Source organism: Tupaia chinensis, unplaced genomic scaffold (genome assembly GCF_000334495.1).
Source record: "Tupaia chinensis unplaced genomic scaffold, TupChi_1.0 Scaffold000257_1, whole genome shotgun sequence".
In the NCBI taxonomy this organism is placed as follows: Eukaryota; Metazoa; Chordata; class Mammalia; order Scandentia; family Tupaiidae; genus Tupaia; species Tupaia belangeri.
The window spans coordinates 687,904-703,642 of record NW_006159737.1 but is presented as its reverse complement, the minus strand read 5'-3'; the positions used below and the strand labels follow the sequence as shown (position 1 = coordinate 703,642).

The 15,739-nt window shown below is 37.1% G+C and overlaps 1 protein-coding gene across 1 annotated transcript in view; it reads right to left on the bottom strand.

The window, feature by feature from the left end:
• POT1 (protection of telomeres 1) overlaps window positions 1-15,739 on the bottom strand; it is an 82,311-nt gene that overhangs the window by 51,416 nt on the left and 15,156 nt on the right. The window contains exons 4-7 of the mRNA XM_006149194.3: window positions 13,920-14,016; window positions 12,346-12,392; window positions 10,010-10,124; window positions 1,294-1,424 (exon numbers count right to left, since the gene is read on the bottom strand). Coding sequence (XP_006149256.1) covers window positions 1,294-1,424; window positions 10,010-10,124; window positions 12,346-12,354 — 255 coding nt within the window. The 5' untranslated portion in view covers window positions 12,355-12,392; window positions 13,920-14,016. The remainder of the gene's footprint in view (window positions 1-1,293; window positions 1,425-10,009; window positions 10,125-12,345; window positions 12,393-13,919; window positions 14,017-15,739) is intronic.

The following is a 15,739-nucleotide window of genomic DNA, read 5'->3' as shown; positions in this document are numbered from 1 at the left end:
ATTAAGCACTCCCCTGTGAGCTGGCTTCATAGCCTAGTGGTTAAAGGGGCTGGATCATATATGGCTGACCACAGTTTGAATACTGGACCCAATGGCTTGAGCATATGCAAGCATGCACATGACCCAGTATTGGGGGGATGCTATCTCCTGCTCTCTCTGTGTGAAGACACGCCCTCTGGCAATTAAAAAAAGGGAGGGCAGTCAATGGTAGGGTGGTTAAGGTAGCTGAATCTTACATGGCCAACTGTGTGGTTCAAGTCCTAGACCTGGTGGCTTGAAGAACAAAATGCGTGCATGCGTGTATGCATGCATGCCGTGTGTACTAAAAATCACAAGAGGTAAACAGAGGATAAGAGATTGAAAAGTGGCCATCCCCCTTAGAGGGTGCTTTATTACTTTCCCTCTTTCTCTGTCTCTCCAACAAGGGAACATATCCTATAGAAATTTAGAACCCAAAACACCACTACATAGAATATTTTCACTGCAACAATTTGTATTTAGAAATAAGGGGCCAGTCAATAGTGGTTGTTAAGGTAGCTGGGTCCTACATGGTCAATTGCACAGTTTCAGTCTCGGACCTGGCAGCATGAAAAACATACTAGGGAAACATGCATAATGTTCACATGGCTAAACACCCCTATAGTTGACTGTGGTTTGAGCCCTGAAACCAGTGGCTTAAAACTCACACCGGGCTTGTGTGCACGCATGGCCAAAATCCTGAAGGAGAATGAGAGAGAAGGTATTGCGATGTGGCCATCCCCCTTACAGGGGAGATTTCTCGCTTTCCGTCTCTCCATCTTTCTCTGTGTCTTTGACAAGCCCATAAACCCCATGGCAAAAATCTCTCTTAAAACAAAAAGAAAGAGAAAAACACACTAGGTGTGTGTGTATGTGCCCCAAATCCCAAGATGACAATGGAGAACAAGGAATTGTGTCATGGCCATCACTCATCCCCCTCCATCCCCATACCACATATTTATGTCTCTCTGGTGAGCACACATAACCTACAGCAAATTTTTTAAAAAAAGAAAGAAGAAATGAGAATACAGAATGGAACCATTCTGAATCATCACATCTAATACATTTCTGAGAAAGGGGTGACAAGCAGTTAAAATAAAGAGTTTTTTCTACTATAAATTATTTGAAGTCTGATTCTATTTACACTTTTTCTTAATTCCTGCAATGCTTGATGTTGTGTTCTAACAAAGCAACCATACAGTTAGTGCTAAGTAGCTTTACTGAATAATACAGAGTTCTCTTCAAAGGAAAAAGTTCCACAAGTACGAATTATACCTTTAGCCTGTGAAAGCGAACAATATCTCCAACTTTATAAATTGTGGGGAGGGCTTCATAGATTCCACTGAAGAGCAGGCAAGTTAACTTTACATTTGTCTGGTCCACAATTGTTACAACTGAGCAATAATCTAGAAAACACAAAAATATTTAAACTGACTTTTAGTATCATGAAGCATTTGATAAAGCAATGCCTAGTTCAAAATGCAAAACGAACTTTATTCTTCTCTTTAATTAAGTATTCCAAAAAGAGGCTCAAAACATAGAAATATTCTTCCTGGTTCTCAAGGGGCATCAACAAATGATTTAAACTATTCCCCCAAAATTAATTTTAAAGGTCCAGTTATGGTGGCACATGTGGTTCAGTGCTGCTGTACTAGGCTGGGGCTGCATTGGTAGCCTGGGTTTGAACCTGGAGCAACTTAAACAGGCTGGGTGTGGTTGTGTCCTGTGATCCTGGCTTAGCTAGAAGGCCAGGCAGAGGATTGCAATGGTGAGACACTGTCAAAAATGTCTCTCTCTACCTTCTTCCTCCATGCTTACTCATGCACTTTCTCTCTCTCTCTGATAAAATAATTTTAGAAACTTAGGTAAAACAAAAAAAACAAAAATTTTTAAAAATTAAATTGTCTAGAGAGTATTAACATTTATAACTTCAAAGTTTTGAAATTATGAAGCAGGTACATATATGCACATAAACTTCATTTATAAAATAAACATAAATTTAGAGTAAGACTAAAAGACTCGATGATATTCACATCAAATGTGACAAAGCGTCATAGCCATACTGCATAAAGATCTTATGAAAGTTCTTTTTTTTTTTTGGAGAGGTTTTGACTATAGAGCGCATGTGCTCGCCAGACAGAGAGAGAAAGAGAGACAGAAAACGAGAAATCACCCCCCAGGGGGGATGACCAAGCCACAATCCTTACTCCTCCATTCTCCTCTCGGGATCTTAGGCACGCATGCACACGTGCCCGGCATGAGTTTAAGCCACCGGGTCCGGGACTCGAACCACAGTCGACTACGTGGGAGTCGAGTGACATAGCCATTACGCTAACTGCTGGTCCCAAGATCTTATGAAAGTTATTTTAAAAACTAGGAATTCACAGTAGATGTATAACACAAAGTAAACCATTTGCAGAATTGTTATATACTAACAAAAAGCTATATAATAACAAAAAACTGAATAGGAAAAATGGTGAATCTTGCTATTCACCCATAAAAGATTATCGAGGTATTTTAATATAAATTTAATCCGGTAAAAATATTTAATAATATTTGGGTTGCCATGAAAATAGTTAAATTCGAAGATTGGTGGTAGTAAAAAGTGTAATAGCCACTATTTTTTGATATGCATATTTCAGAAAACTGCACACTGAGAAAATGCACTGACTGCCCGTTCTTCCCACTACCCCAGCAATAAGGGGATAGAGACAGGAAAGAACAGCTGAGGAAAGGAGGGTAAGAAAGATCCCAAACATATTTCAGAAAAATAGGAAAGTTCATTGCTAGGGTTTTGGATTCCTCTTTTGCAACCGACTCTTAAGAAGCTACTACAACCTGCTAATTTTTGGTGTAGTATAAAATATACATAAAATTTGAAAGACTAAGAAAATAATCTCATTTCCAGTGTCGTGTCTATGTGGTGAAATGATAAAAAGCTGTTTAACTAGTTTGCACTCTGGTAATACTTCCCAAAGCTAGGTATAAATCTGAAAAGATAACAAATGATAAATTAAGCCTTTTATTCTGCAATCCAGAACAATTCACCTAATTGCCTCAGTTTGATTGAATGTAAATTGCCTTGGAGTTTTATTATAAAGGGAGGCTGGTAGTTCATCTAAGCAAGATCTTTAATCAAACAAACATGCAAGTATACATTATATAATCCACAAAAAATTCCTCCATGAAAGGTGTTTCATTTCCTTTTTTATCTAGTACAACACTGTTGTTTTTACATCAATCAGTATTTCAGCAACACCCCAATTTGTGTAAAAGTGCACTGTTAAACATTCAAGTAAAAGCTATACAAACAAAACACCTTATCAAAACAACACTGTGTGTTACAATCTTATTTCTTTTAAAAGGAAATTTACCATAAATACACAATTAAGAGTACTCCTTTTACCATCCTGGTGTGAGGCTACATAATTTCCCCTCATGTTTCTATTATATTACAAAAGAGCACAAGCACAGAAGATAGGAGAAAAAAGTATAAATATTACGTTGTAACAAATACTGTGATATTTAAAGTGACACAGATTAGACAGATGATAAATACTGCATGAGTTAATTAATGTTATTCTGGAGCAGTTTCGCTTTATGTTACATATTGAGCAACCACAGGTCATGGATACAGTATACCTAGGTGTAATATACTAAGATTAATGATGGTCTTATTTTTAAAGATTTTGTACTTAAAAAAAATGAGAAGGGCCAACAGATGGTTTGGTTTAGTTGGTAAGAAGTTGGACTCTCACATGAGAAACTGCAGTTCGAGTCCCAGACCTGACGGTTTGAAAATCATGCCAGATACACGTGCATGTATGGCCCAAATCCTGAGAGAAGACTGGAGGAGAAGGGATTGTGGTGTGGTCATTCCCATTAGGGGTGATGTTTCACTTCCCCTCTCTCTTTTTCTCTGGTAAGCATATGTGCCCTATGGTAAAAACCTTAGGAAAAAAAAAATTAAAAGAGAGGGAGAGAAAATTACACAAATACTAGAAAAGCAAAATTATTCAGCAATAAAAAGGGAAGACTATTGACACTACATGAATGAACCTGAAAATCATTACACAAAGTGAAAGCCAGAAGCATAAGATTATGTATGCATGAATCTACATGAAGTGTCTAGAATCTAGACAGACAAACCCAATGGTTGCCAACAGCTGCGCAGGAGATAAGAACTGACTGCAAACAGAATGAAGATCTTCGGTGTGATGCTGCGTGTTCATCCCTTCCCCAACCATAAAAATAAGATGCTCTAGTCTTGGTTACATCAGTTCGCATGAGTCCACCCAAATGTCACTACCTGAAGCTTTGTTAATGTCTCTTGACAACTATCACCTTCCCTTTAATTCTGTTTGACATTAAAAACTGTACTATTTTTAAACTGTCATTGTGATAATAAATTGGGAGAAAACAAACAAATGCACATGCTCTACCTTCAGCATCCAACTTAAATTTAGGAAAACCATAACCATGATAGGATCAGAGGTCAGCAAACTCTTGTCTGTGGTCCAGCCGCTTGTTGTAATCATTTCTTTTTTGAGAAGGTTATGTTACAATCCCTTCTCCTCCATTTTCTTCTCAGGTTTCTGGGCAGGCATGCACATGCCTCGCATGATTTTTAGGCCACCAGTTCTGGTGGTTGGTGTTAGCCTTGTGGGAATCCAGCACCTTAACCACTGTATAACCTACTGTCCCCTAAAAGTTAAGCTTTACTGCAACATATTCATGTACATAGTGTCTATGGCTGGTTTCCTGTATATAGTACAAATGAGTAGCTATGACACAGACTGCATTTCCTTCAGAGTCTAAAATATTTACTGTACTGTTCACTAAGAAAAAAATTGACCCCTGAACTACACTGATGATAAATATACAAAAATAATACCAGAAATAAAGACAGCATGATAGATATTCACATAATTACAAACATCTGAAATAGGTAAACATGTTAAACTTCATACAAAATATTTCAAGAACTTATTTCATTTTGAAAGTAATGGTACTAATAGGCAAACCATCCACCAGCAAACACAGCAATATTTACATGATCAATTTATGAAATGTTTAGAATAACTTAGTACAGGAGACAAAAGTCCCTATGACTTAAGATACTCATATTCAAAGCACTTTAATTAGTTCTAATTAAGAAAAATAGTTTAAGAGACAAAAACATTCAAAAGGGACTATTACTTTGATTCCTAGATTTATGTCTGAGGTAAATGAAAACATGTCCACATAAAAGTACCCAAATGTTCAGTCGCTTTATTTGTAATAGCCAAAAGGTGTAAACAACTCAAATGCCCCTTAAGTGGTGGCTAGCTAAATAAATACCATCTACACATACAACGGATATTAGTCAGTAATCAAAAGAAATGAGGTATTGATATGGGCCACACGAACCTTAAAAACATTATGCTAAGTAGACAAACCAGTCACAAAGTACCAAACAGTGCATGATTGTATTTACATGACAGGTCCAGAATATGCAAATATGTGGAGACAAAAAGATCAGTGGTTGCTTAGGTCTAGAAAGAACAGGAGATATTATAGAGGTTGAGGGCTATTAAGTACATGATTGCTTCTTCTTTTTTTTTTTGAGATGTTTTTGCTATAGGGTACATGCGCTTCCCAGAAAGACAGAGAGAGACAGAGAGATAGAAAGCGAGAAATCACCCCCCCAGGGGGATGGCCATGCCGCAATCCCTTCTCCTCCATTCTCCTCTCGGGATCTTGGACACACATGCACACACACCCGGTGTGAGTTTTAAGCCACCAGGTCCAGGATTCAAACCACACTAGACTACATGGGAGTTCAGCAACATAGCCACTACGCTAACCGCTGATCCCCAGGATTGCTTCTTAAGGATGAAAATATTCTAAAGTTGAGAGCAGAATTGGATCTACAACTCCACGAACATACAAAAAGCTACTGAACTTCATACTTTATTTATTTATTTTATTTATTTGAGAGACTTCTGCTATAGGGCACGTGCACTTGCCAGAGAGAAAGAGAGAAATCACCCCCCTGGGGCAGGGAGAGGATGGCCATGCCACAAACCCCTCTCCTTCATTCTCCTCTAGGGATTTTGGGCATGTACATGCACCAAGTGTGTGTTTTAAGCCACCAGGTCCGGGACTCAAACTGTGGTCAACTACATGGAGTCCAGTGATGTAACCATTATGCCATCTGCTCGTCTTTGAACTGTATACTTTTATTTTTTTAATTAAAAAAAATTTTTTTTAGGAATTATTTTATTCAACTTTCTTTCTTTATTTAAATTTGACTAGAGAGAAAGAGAAAGGGAAAGTGAAATAGCAAGCCGCTGGTTCAGGACTCAAACTGTAGTCAGTCCAGCGCCCTTAACTACATGCCAACTACCAGCCCCTTGAACTGTGTACTTTAAATGGATAATTCATATGGTACATGAATTATGTATCAATCAAGTTAGAAAAAAAAAGAATTACCAACATTTAGGTAAATAGTTGCTTTAAGACACTAAATGTACATACTGTTTAAGTGCCACGTAATAACTTATCTTTCTTGTTTATGTTTTCTTTCAGTTTATACTTACTACTACAATTATTCTAACCTAATCATAAAATTAGAATTAAAATGGCTACCAATTAGATTATAACCCTAACCATGGTTTCCAACGAAGCCATCTAATACTTGTTTTGCTGATTCCAAGACTCATAACACTTTGCTTGAAGGAGTCAAGTTTCACCTTCACACTGATGATCAACAGAGAGGAATGCCATGGAGAAGTGGCATTCCTATGTGGTGTGTGATTGGTTGAAAAGCCTTTTGAAACAGGGGCATGCATAACCCCTCTTACTTATCAGTGAGTTTCTTAATCCACTGGATGTCAATTTTCTGCATCTATAAAATCGAGATGACACTACCTCACACTTGAGGCTTTTTGGTATCACACAGGAAACATATAATAGAACTTAGTAAGTAATAGCTGTACTACTACTAGTGAACAATCCCCATGAAGAAACACAGGGAATACGAAAGGCTAATCTCTGTGGTTTACAAACAATTTTGGTATAATATTTTTAAATACCTTTTTATTCTTAACCTTGTATCTTAAAATATCACTAGCTGGAAATATTTTTAAGTGTAAGCAAAACTGACCCCTTAGTGAGGAAATAAAATTTTTATCTTGACTTTGGAGTCTTTTATGATTAAAAAGCGCTATGAGATTTAATCACTCAAAGAGCAAATCCATGGTAGAAAAACAAATTCTTATTAACATATTCAGCATAATTTCATTATCCTTTCATTGGACTTAACGTTTCTTTTCCCTTTTTTTTCGGAGAGGTTTTTGCTACAGGGCGCATGTGCTCGCCAGAGACAAGAGAGAGACAGAGAGATAGAAAGTGAGAAATTACCCCCCCGGGGGGGATGGCCACACCACAATCCCTTCTCCTCCATTCTCCTCTCGGGATCTTGGGCACGCACGCACACGCGCCCGGAGTGAGTTTAAGCCACCAGGTCCAGGACTTGAACCACAGTTGACTACATGGGAGTTCAGCTACATAGCATTACACTATCTGCTGGTCCCTAGACTTAACATTTCTATGCATTCAATGCTTTAAAAAACATTTCACAGTAATTTCATAAACTACACAATATCCTTATAAGGTAGGCAAATCTAACCAGTCACTAATTCCACTAATTTTACTTCCATATCTTATTTTACTAATATCTTTTTATTCCTTTTCAATGTCACAGCCTAAGATCAGGTTCATTTTCTTTCATAACTGGGCCACTGTAATAACTTTATTTTTGTTTTTTGTGGGTTTTTTTTAGAGAGGTTTTCACTATAGGGCACATGTGCTCGCCAGACAGACAGAGACAGACATAGCGACAGAAAGCGAGAAATCACCCCCCAGGGGGGACGGTCACGCCGCAATCCCTTCTCCTCCATTCTCCTCTCGGGATCTTGGGCCCGCACGCACACGCGCCCGGCGTGAGATTTAAGCCACCGGGTCCGAGACGCGAACCGCGGTCGACTACGGGGGAGTCCAGCGACATAGCCATTACGCTCACTGCTGGTTCCCTCTACTTTTGTTTTTTGAGAGAGATTTTACTATAGGGGCCATGCACTTGCCAGAGAGAGATAGACAGAGAGGGAGAAATCATCACACAGCAGTCTCTTTTCCTCCATTCTCCTCTCGGGATCTTGGGCCCGCACGCACACGCGCCCGGCGTGAGATTTAAGCCACCGGGTCCGAGACGCGAACCGCGGTCGACTACGGGGGAGTCCAGCGACATAGCCATTACGCTCACTGCTGGTTCCCTCTACTTTTGTTTTTTGAGAGAGATTTTACTATAGGGTACATGCACTTGCCAGAGAGAGATAGACAGAAAGTGAGAAATCATCACACAGCAGTCTCTTTTCCTCCATTCTCCTCTCAGGATTTTGGAATGCACACACATGTACCAGGCGTGAGTTTTAAGCTTCCGGGTCTGGGACTCAAACCGTGGTCAACTATGTGGAAGTCCAGAGACATAACTATTATGCCATATGCTCGTCCCTATAATAATATCTTTTTTTTTGGAGAGGTTTTTGCTATAGGGTGCATGCTCTGGCCAGAAAGAAAGAGACAGACAGAAAGCGAGAAATTGCCCCCCTGGGGGGATGGCCATGCTTCAATCCCTTCTTCTCCTTTCTCCTCTCGGGATCTTGGGCATGCACACACATGCGCCTGGCTTGAATTTTAAGCCACCAGGTCCGGGACTCGAACTGTGGTCGACTAAATGGGAGTCCAGTGACATAGCCATTATGCTAACTGCTAGTCCTCCTACAATAATATCCTAATAGTAGCTTATTTCTAGCTTTTCCTTCCTATAATAAAATTATGGCACTATGATGTTTTTTTTCTTCAGTCCTGTCACTTTTCTCCTAAAAGTTCTTAATGTTTTCTAGTACATACAGAATAAAATATAAAATATTTAGCCAGAAATGAGACAACATGATCAGGTACTAAATCTATACTTCTAATTATATTCTTCAATATTATTTTCCTAGCACCTTCTATTTCAAGCTGAAGTTAAGATTGCAGTATGAATGCTGATGGGCCATGTACAATACAAGCTTTCCTCACACCATACGTTACCTGAATCTCTTATTCATTTTTTCTAGTCAAATCCTACCTCTAGTACCTGTGTGACCTTTTAAGCAAATTACATTCTCTGACTCAGATTTTTCACCTGTAAAATGGAACAAAGAAAAGAACCTGGACACACACAGAGAATTTGTGGGAATTAAATGAGATCATACACAAAAAAATGCTCTTCTTATACCTCTTTCCTGGAAAGTAGAAGTTAAAATCATACTGACACATTTTAAGTTCAGATAGATTTATTTTTGTAAAAACAATGTATTGCAAATTAAGATAACTTGGTAAGGGGAAATGTGACCCAACTAGAATAATGTTCTGATGTTACTAAATGTGTTTCCCTGAGGAGGATGGGCTGATGAGCCCTGAAACACAAACTAACCAACAGTCAGTACCTTGAGAAGAAAGATGCAGGATAAAGCCAAAAAGATTGAGACCTCAAGGGCATAAGGCAGAAGGGCCTCAAAATTGGAGGAAAGAATAGAGAGAAAAAGAGAGAGAGAGAGAGAGAGAGAGAGGTGAACAGTAAAAATCGAAGACATGGAGCCTATGATGGAACAGTAGTGACTCTGAGGATTCCCGAAGCACCCCATGCCTACAACCCAGATGGCTGGGTTGGAGAGGATCACGGCATGAAGACCCTGTTGGGGGTTCTTTCCTACCTTTCACAAACTATAAATATTTTATTTATTTTATAAATGAAAATGGCCAAAAATATTGCATCAGTGTAGTTTAGAAATTATAAATCAAAATTGAGTTTCCATTCTGTGACTTGGGGTACTGAAAGAGCTGTGTTTATGAAACCAGTAATGCAGTTCTACTCCATAAATCCACCACCAATTTTAATACCTACCAGTTCCTTTGCTAAGATAAGGGGGCTTAAAGAACTTCACAACACCATAGACATTGACAACTGTTCCACTCTTAAGTTGATTCAGAGGTGTATACATATAATTTGTTGCTGGCACCTAAAGAAAAACAAGGAAAATAGTAATATTAAGTAATTATATTTTGAATCATATAATCACATTTGTAAACTAGCAAATCCATACAACTGTATTTGTTCCTAATAAGTGTGTAAAACAGGCTGTAATCTGAAAAAAAAATGCACAATTTATAAAAGTTATATAGACCAACTCATTTTCCTTAGAAATAACTTTGAAACAAATGGCATAATTTGCATACCAGCCCATAAAAGCAAAATTAACCCATAATCTAATTGAAACACTATACTTTTTCAATAAAAAGTAAAAAACAGTACATTAAAATACCAGCAATTAATGTAAAAACTAAAACAATAAAAGAAAATAAATACTTTTTTTAATGTATATTTTCGATGTTAGAGAGCTAAAAAGAGTTTTTCTTAAGGGAAATAACTAGGTATATTTAATGAGATATTTCTAGAAGCCCTGAAAAAACAATTAGAATATTAGTCCTATCAACAAAGAATTCTCTATCTTTTAAGTTTAGGCAAGTTTTTCTGGCTAGGACACTTCCAAGGGTACGAAAGCCTGTAAGGGTACCTTTAGTAATTAAATCGTTCTAGCTATCTTTAGCTTGGTAGCTCTCCAACTAATTCAGTCAAGAAATCATATCTGAGGGACAAAAAAACCCAAAAAACAAAAAACAAAAAAAGAACCACTTCACACTATTAACAGAACAAATTCTAAAAAATGCAGTATAAGAGATTTTGGTTCTGGTTTTTAATCTTAATATCACTTTCAAAGTTATGGTATAATTTCTCTTTTTTCCCCCTACAGTGTTATAAAGATTTTATACAGATCCAACTAAAGCTAGGCTTTGACTCGTAAACAGTACAAAGAGAATAAAAATGGTAACAACAGAAAGATTATTTTCTGAAATAACTGTGTGTGTAAGTTTGGAAAAAAAGAAAGTGGAATTATACATTAACATTTTCAAGAAAACAAAAACCCTATCATGAGCATCTCAGAAATAGGAAAATAAAAAAATAAATCTGTGCCTCATGTACTTGATTTAAAACACCTAGGGTTTGCCAAAAAGCATTTTGCCAAGTTTGGAGGGTTTTTTTCCCTTTTCATTTATTTTTGCCTTATTGATCTGTACACAGATGTATCAAATATCTGAAGTTGACCAATCTATAATGATTTTGGCTAATACAATACTGGTGCTAATTCACAGTTCTTAAGCATTATCAGTCTTTACTGGCTAGTTTTCCACAAAACCAAATTTTAATGATTCTACTACTGAGATTTTAAAATCTGTGCCCGGTAGTCATTGTGAACTATAAATAAAGTCTCTGTACTTTGTCTCTTAGAATGTAAAGGTTTACAAAGATAGTAGGTCATAAACATATTAAACATTATCAATATGTTATCTTCTTTCCAGTTTCACTCAGCTACAAGCAGCCCACCTATTGCTGAGATAACACAATTTTATAAACAGTGAAAAAAATGGTTACAAAAAAAGGCAAAGCAAAGCAAAATGTATCATAGGTATAAAAACCTCCTTTATACAATCTGTTAAATCATAATTCAGCATGTAATAATCTGTTTATATGCAAGTTGGTAAAAAACTAAATAAGTTAATTTGCCTACAGTTTAAGAAAAATCTGTACTTTCGTATAATAAAAACTTTTAAATTATCCTATGTATGTATTTTACACAAAATATCTGCAGATATTCAAAAGTACAGAATAATATATATATATATATATATATATACACACATATACACACACACACTTAAATATGTAACACACATGTAACATTAGCAGATATTAAAAAAGGGAAAAGTATGTTTTCCCACTGTGTTGATACTATTTCAAAATCAAACTATGAACTGGATCAAATAAAAAGAAAAGATTTAGGTATCTGTATCTATGTATGTGTGCATGTGTACATGCGGGCATGAATGGAGCCAGCAGGTGGCATAAGTGGTTAAGGTGCTGGACACCCACATGCTCACCTCCAGCAGACTAGACAATGGGCGACCATGTGGGTGTCCAGCACCTTAACCACTTTATGCATTCTTGATCCTCAAGCTGGGCACGTGTCAATGCATGCCCCAAATCCTGAGAGAACAGAATGGAGAAGAATTTGTGGCACGGCCTTCCCCCAGGCAGGTGATTTCTCACTTTCTGTCTCTTTGTCTCTCCAGTGAGCACATGCACCTATAGCAAAAAAACAAAACAAAACAAAAAAAGCTTACCAAAGACATTGATTCTGGAGAAGGTCTGTCACAGAATTAGCATAAACCTGAAAAATAAAAAAAAGACCAAGAGCATATTTTTATGCAAATTATCTCCAGAGAAAATACTTCAATTTTAGTGAAATGACACAAAACTGTACAATATTTAAATTCATGGCGATGGCATAGGAGTTTGGGCTTACAAATTAAAAAGTGACAGGTGCCAAATTGTCTAAGCTATAACAACTAAAAAAAATTAAAGATGTCAGACAAAAATGTACTTAAAAAAGTATTCCTACAGGCTAAATTTGAAGTATGTCAAAATTTCATTCTCAGAGAAGAAAATAAAAGAGAATAAACTTCTATCAGCCCCATAGTAGGGAAAAGCCGAAGTTGACACTCAAAGCTTTTCCTGCATAGAATCTTGGAGTTTTTCAGAAAGAAAAAGATAACTAAGTCAATAATGAACACTCTACCATAAATTTCACCAATTTTAGCCTAATTAATTTTAATATCAAACAGGCACCCCTAGTCTTCATAGTGCCTTTGTGCATTCTTGAAAAACTGGACAGGGCCCAGCTGTGACATGACGGTTAGGGCAGCTGGATCCCACATGGCTGAGCCTGTGGTCCAAGTCCTAGATCCAGCAGCTTGAGAAATGTACTGGATCCACGAGTGTGAGTAGCCAAAATATTTGAAAGGAGGGAGAGATGGAGAAAAAGGGACCGTGGCATACCTATGCCTCACAGGGGGTACTTTCTTGCTTTTCCTTTCTCATCTCTGTCTCTCTCCAGCAAATACCCACGCCTTCTGGCAAATTAAAAAAATAATAATAATAAAGGTGAAAGAGTGGAAAAAAATCAAATAGATGTTGGCTTGTAAGCACATGGCTTAACCAAATAATAAGCTGGACAAAAAGGTAATTTTCAAGTAAGTATGTTTGGGGAGGTACATGAAAAAGGAAGATGATCATCTCGATAAGGAATAAAATATCAACTTTACAAAAAAGAGGTACAATTGATTAATTTAGAGTGAAATTCAACTAGACCATCTAAAGTAACTGATGGTCTAATTACAAAGAACAGAGCATCAAAACAGCTTCCTAAGTTTCACGAGTAAGTATCGACAAGATCTTTCTTTTTTTTTTTTTTGGAGAGATTTTCACTGTAGGGCGCGTGTGCTCGCCAGACAGACAGAGACATAGAGACAGAAAGCGAGAAATCACCCCCCAGGGGGGATGGCCACGCCGCAATCCCTTCTCCTCCATTCTCCTCTCGGGATCTTGGGCACGCACGCACACGCGCCCGGCATGAGTTTTAAGCCACCGGGTCCGGGACACGAACCGCGGTCGACTACGTGGGAGTCCAGCAACATAGCCATTATGCTAACTGCTGGTTCCCTTTCTTTTGTATTTGGAGCCATACAAAATATAAAGTTGAGAAAACAATTTCCATTTTTAGGCTTGAAATATTCGACTAAAATAATTCATTAAGACTCAGCAGTTTATCTGCAGACTTACATAATTACTATTTTTTAGTCTATCACGTTAGCTCACTAAAACCATAATATGATTAGATTGAAAGCAGCACACTTACATAAATAGTTGAAGTCTTTGAATGCTTTAAAAAAATAGGCAGTGTTTACCAATTCTGCTTGTAGATGAAGATGTTCACAAAACAGTAAATCCAGCAACTGTAACAGTGTCCCGCACAGGAAAAAAAAAAAAAATTAATTAATCATCAAAATATCTGTAATTCTGACTGTTGTATAAGTATTTACATTATTATTTAAAAAAAAAAAAAACGAAGTTATTCTAATAGTTGGAATGCTGGCTCACCTAAGCTTGTTTAATGCTTACTAAATAAATGATTTAACACCTCTAAATGGATCTTCAAAATCTACAGCCACAATGTAGCCTAAGATAAGTATAATGACCTACTCGTGGGCTAAGGAAACAATAAATCACTTAGAAGATTTTATTTATTTAGTAGGACATCAAAAAAAATCAATGTTTATCTCATTTTACATAAATAAGTTATACGATAAAACACAGTGAGGAGATAAAAGATGATCTAGCAGTATTAAAGCACAATTTAAATAAAACTAAATCTCCGAGTTGAGAGACCATACCCAGAAAGGCATGTCATTAGTGCAAAAGTTGCAAGTTACTACCAGACTAATAGATGTACATATAAAGCCAAAGCATGAGACATAAATAAGAAATTTCCACTAATCTGCTAGGAAGAATGGAGATACTTTCTTTTTAGATTTTTAACAATAAGAAGCTATTTTCCACTTATTCCTGCCTCTCATGCTTTAGTTAAGTTTCCTTTTTTCTTTTATTTTCCAAATCCTAGAACATAAATACTCAAGAGTTCTGTCTTTCTACATTACATATTCCTCATTATCTTACTCCTCTAATTTTAACATCAAAATCTTTACATACATAAAATTCTCTGGCTTTTACTTCATGTTCCTTCAATAATCTTAATTTCTATGCCGTGGGAGTATTCTGCATTACTGTTTTCTGTTTTCCACATATAAAGATCTGGTTATTCTCCAGAATTTCTGATTCAGATTCATTAACTAAGCTGTTAATGTCTTGAAAAAAGTATCTTACTCTAGTTTGTATTTATAGAACTTGGAACAAAGCAGGACCTCCATAAACAGTGAGTCAAATGAAGGATTATATGCTGCCTTTTCTAAATCACTAGCCCTAACCAGGTATCTAAACTCTACAAATTCTTATCTATTTTTTCTTCACCTGAGATTGCAAACCTGTGTGCACTGATAATGACAAACAGTCACAACTCTTCATAGTTAAACGAGAGAAAACTTTCCTTCTCAAGAGTTTACTTATCTCTTCCATGCTTGAGGCAGTCAAAAGACTAAGTGTTTCTGGATATATCACTTTTACAAACTGAAAATCACACTTTGCAACTGACCTCAGACAAACACATTCTGATTTAAATGAAAACTTAACATTTTAGTCAAATACTTTTAAGTTGTTTAAGGAAGATCAACAGATGCGAGGTGACACCGATTTATTTTTTTTTGGAGCGATTTTCACTCGCCAGACAGAGAGACAGAAAGCAAGAAATCACCCCCCAGGGGGGATGGTCACACCACAATCCCTTCTCCTCCATTCTCCTCTCGGGATCTTGGGCACGCACGCACACATGCCCGGCATGAGTTTTAAGCCACCGGGTCTGGGACGCGAACCGCGGTCGACTACGTGGGAGTCCAACGACATAGCCATTACGCCAACTGCTGGTTCCCTTTTCTTTTAACTTTCTTTTTTTTTTGACACTAATTTATCATCTCAAAATTATCTTACCCAGTACAAACAATAGCGTACGTCATATATTCTCTGTTCTACCTAAAAATGTTTTCAAACTTACACATTCTTGGAGAG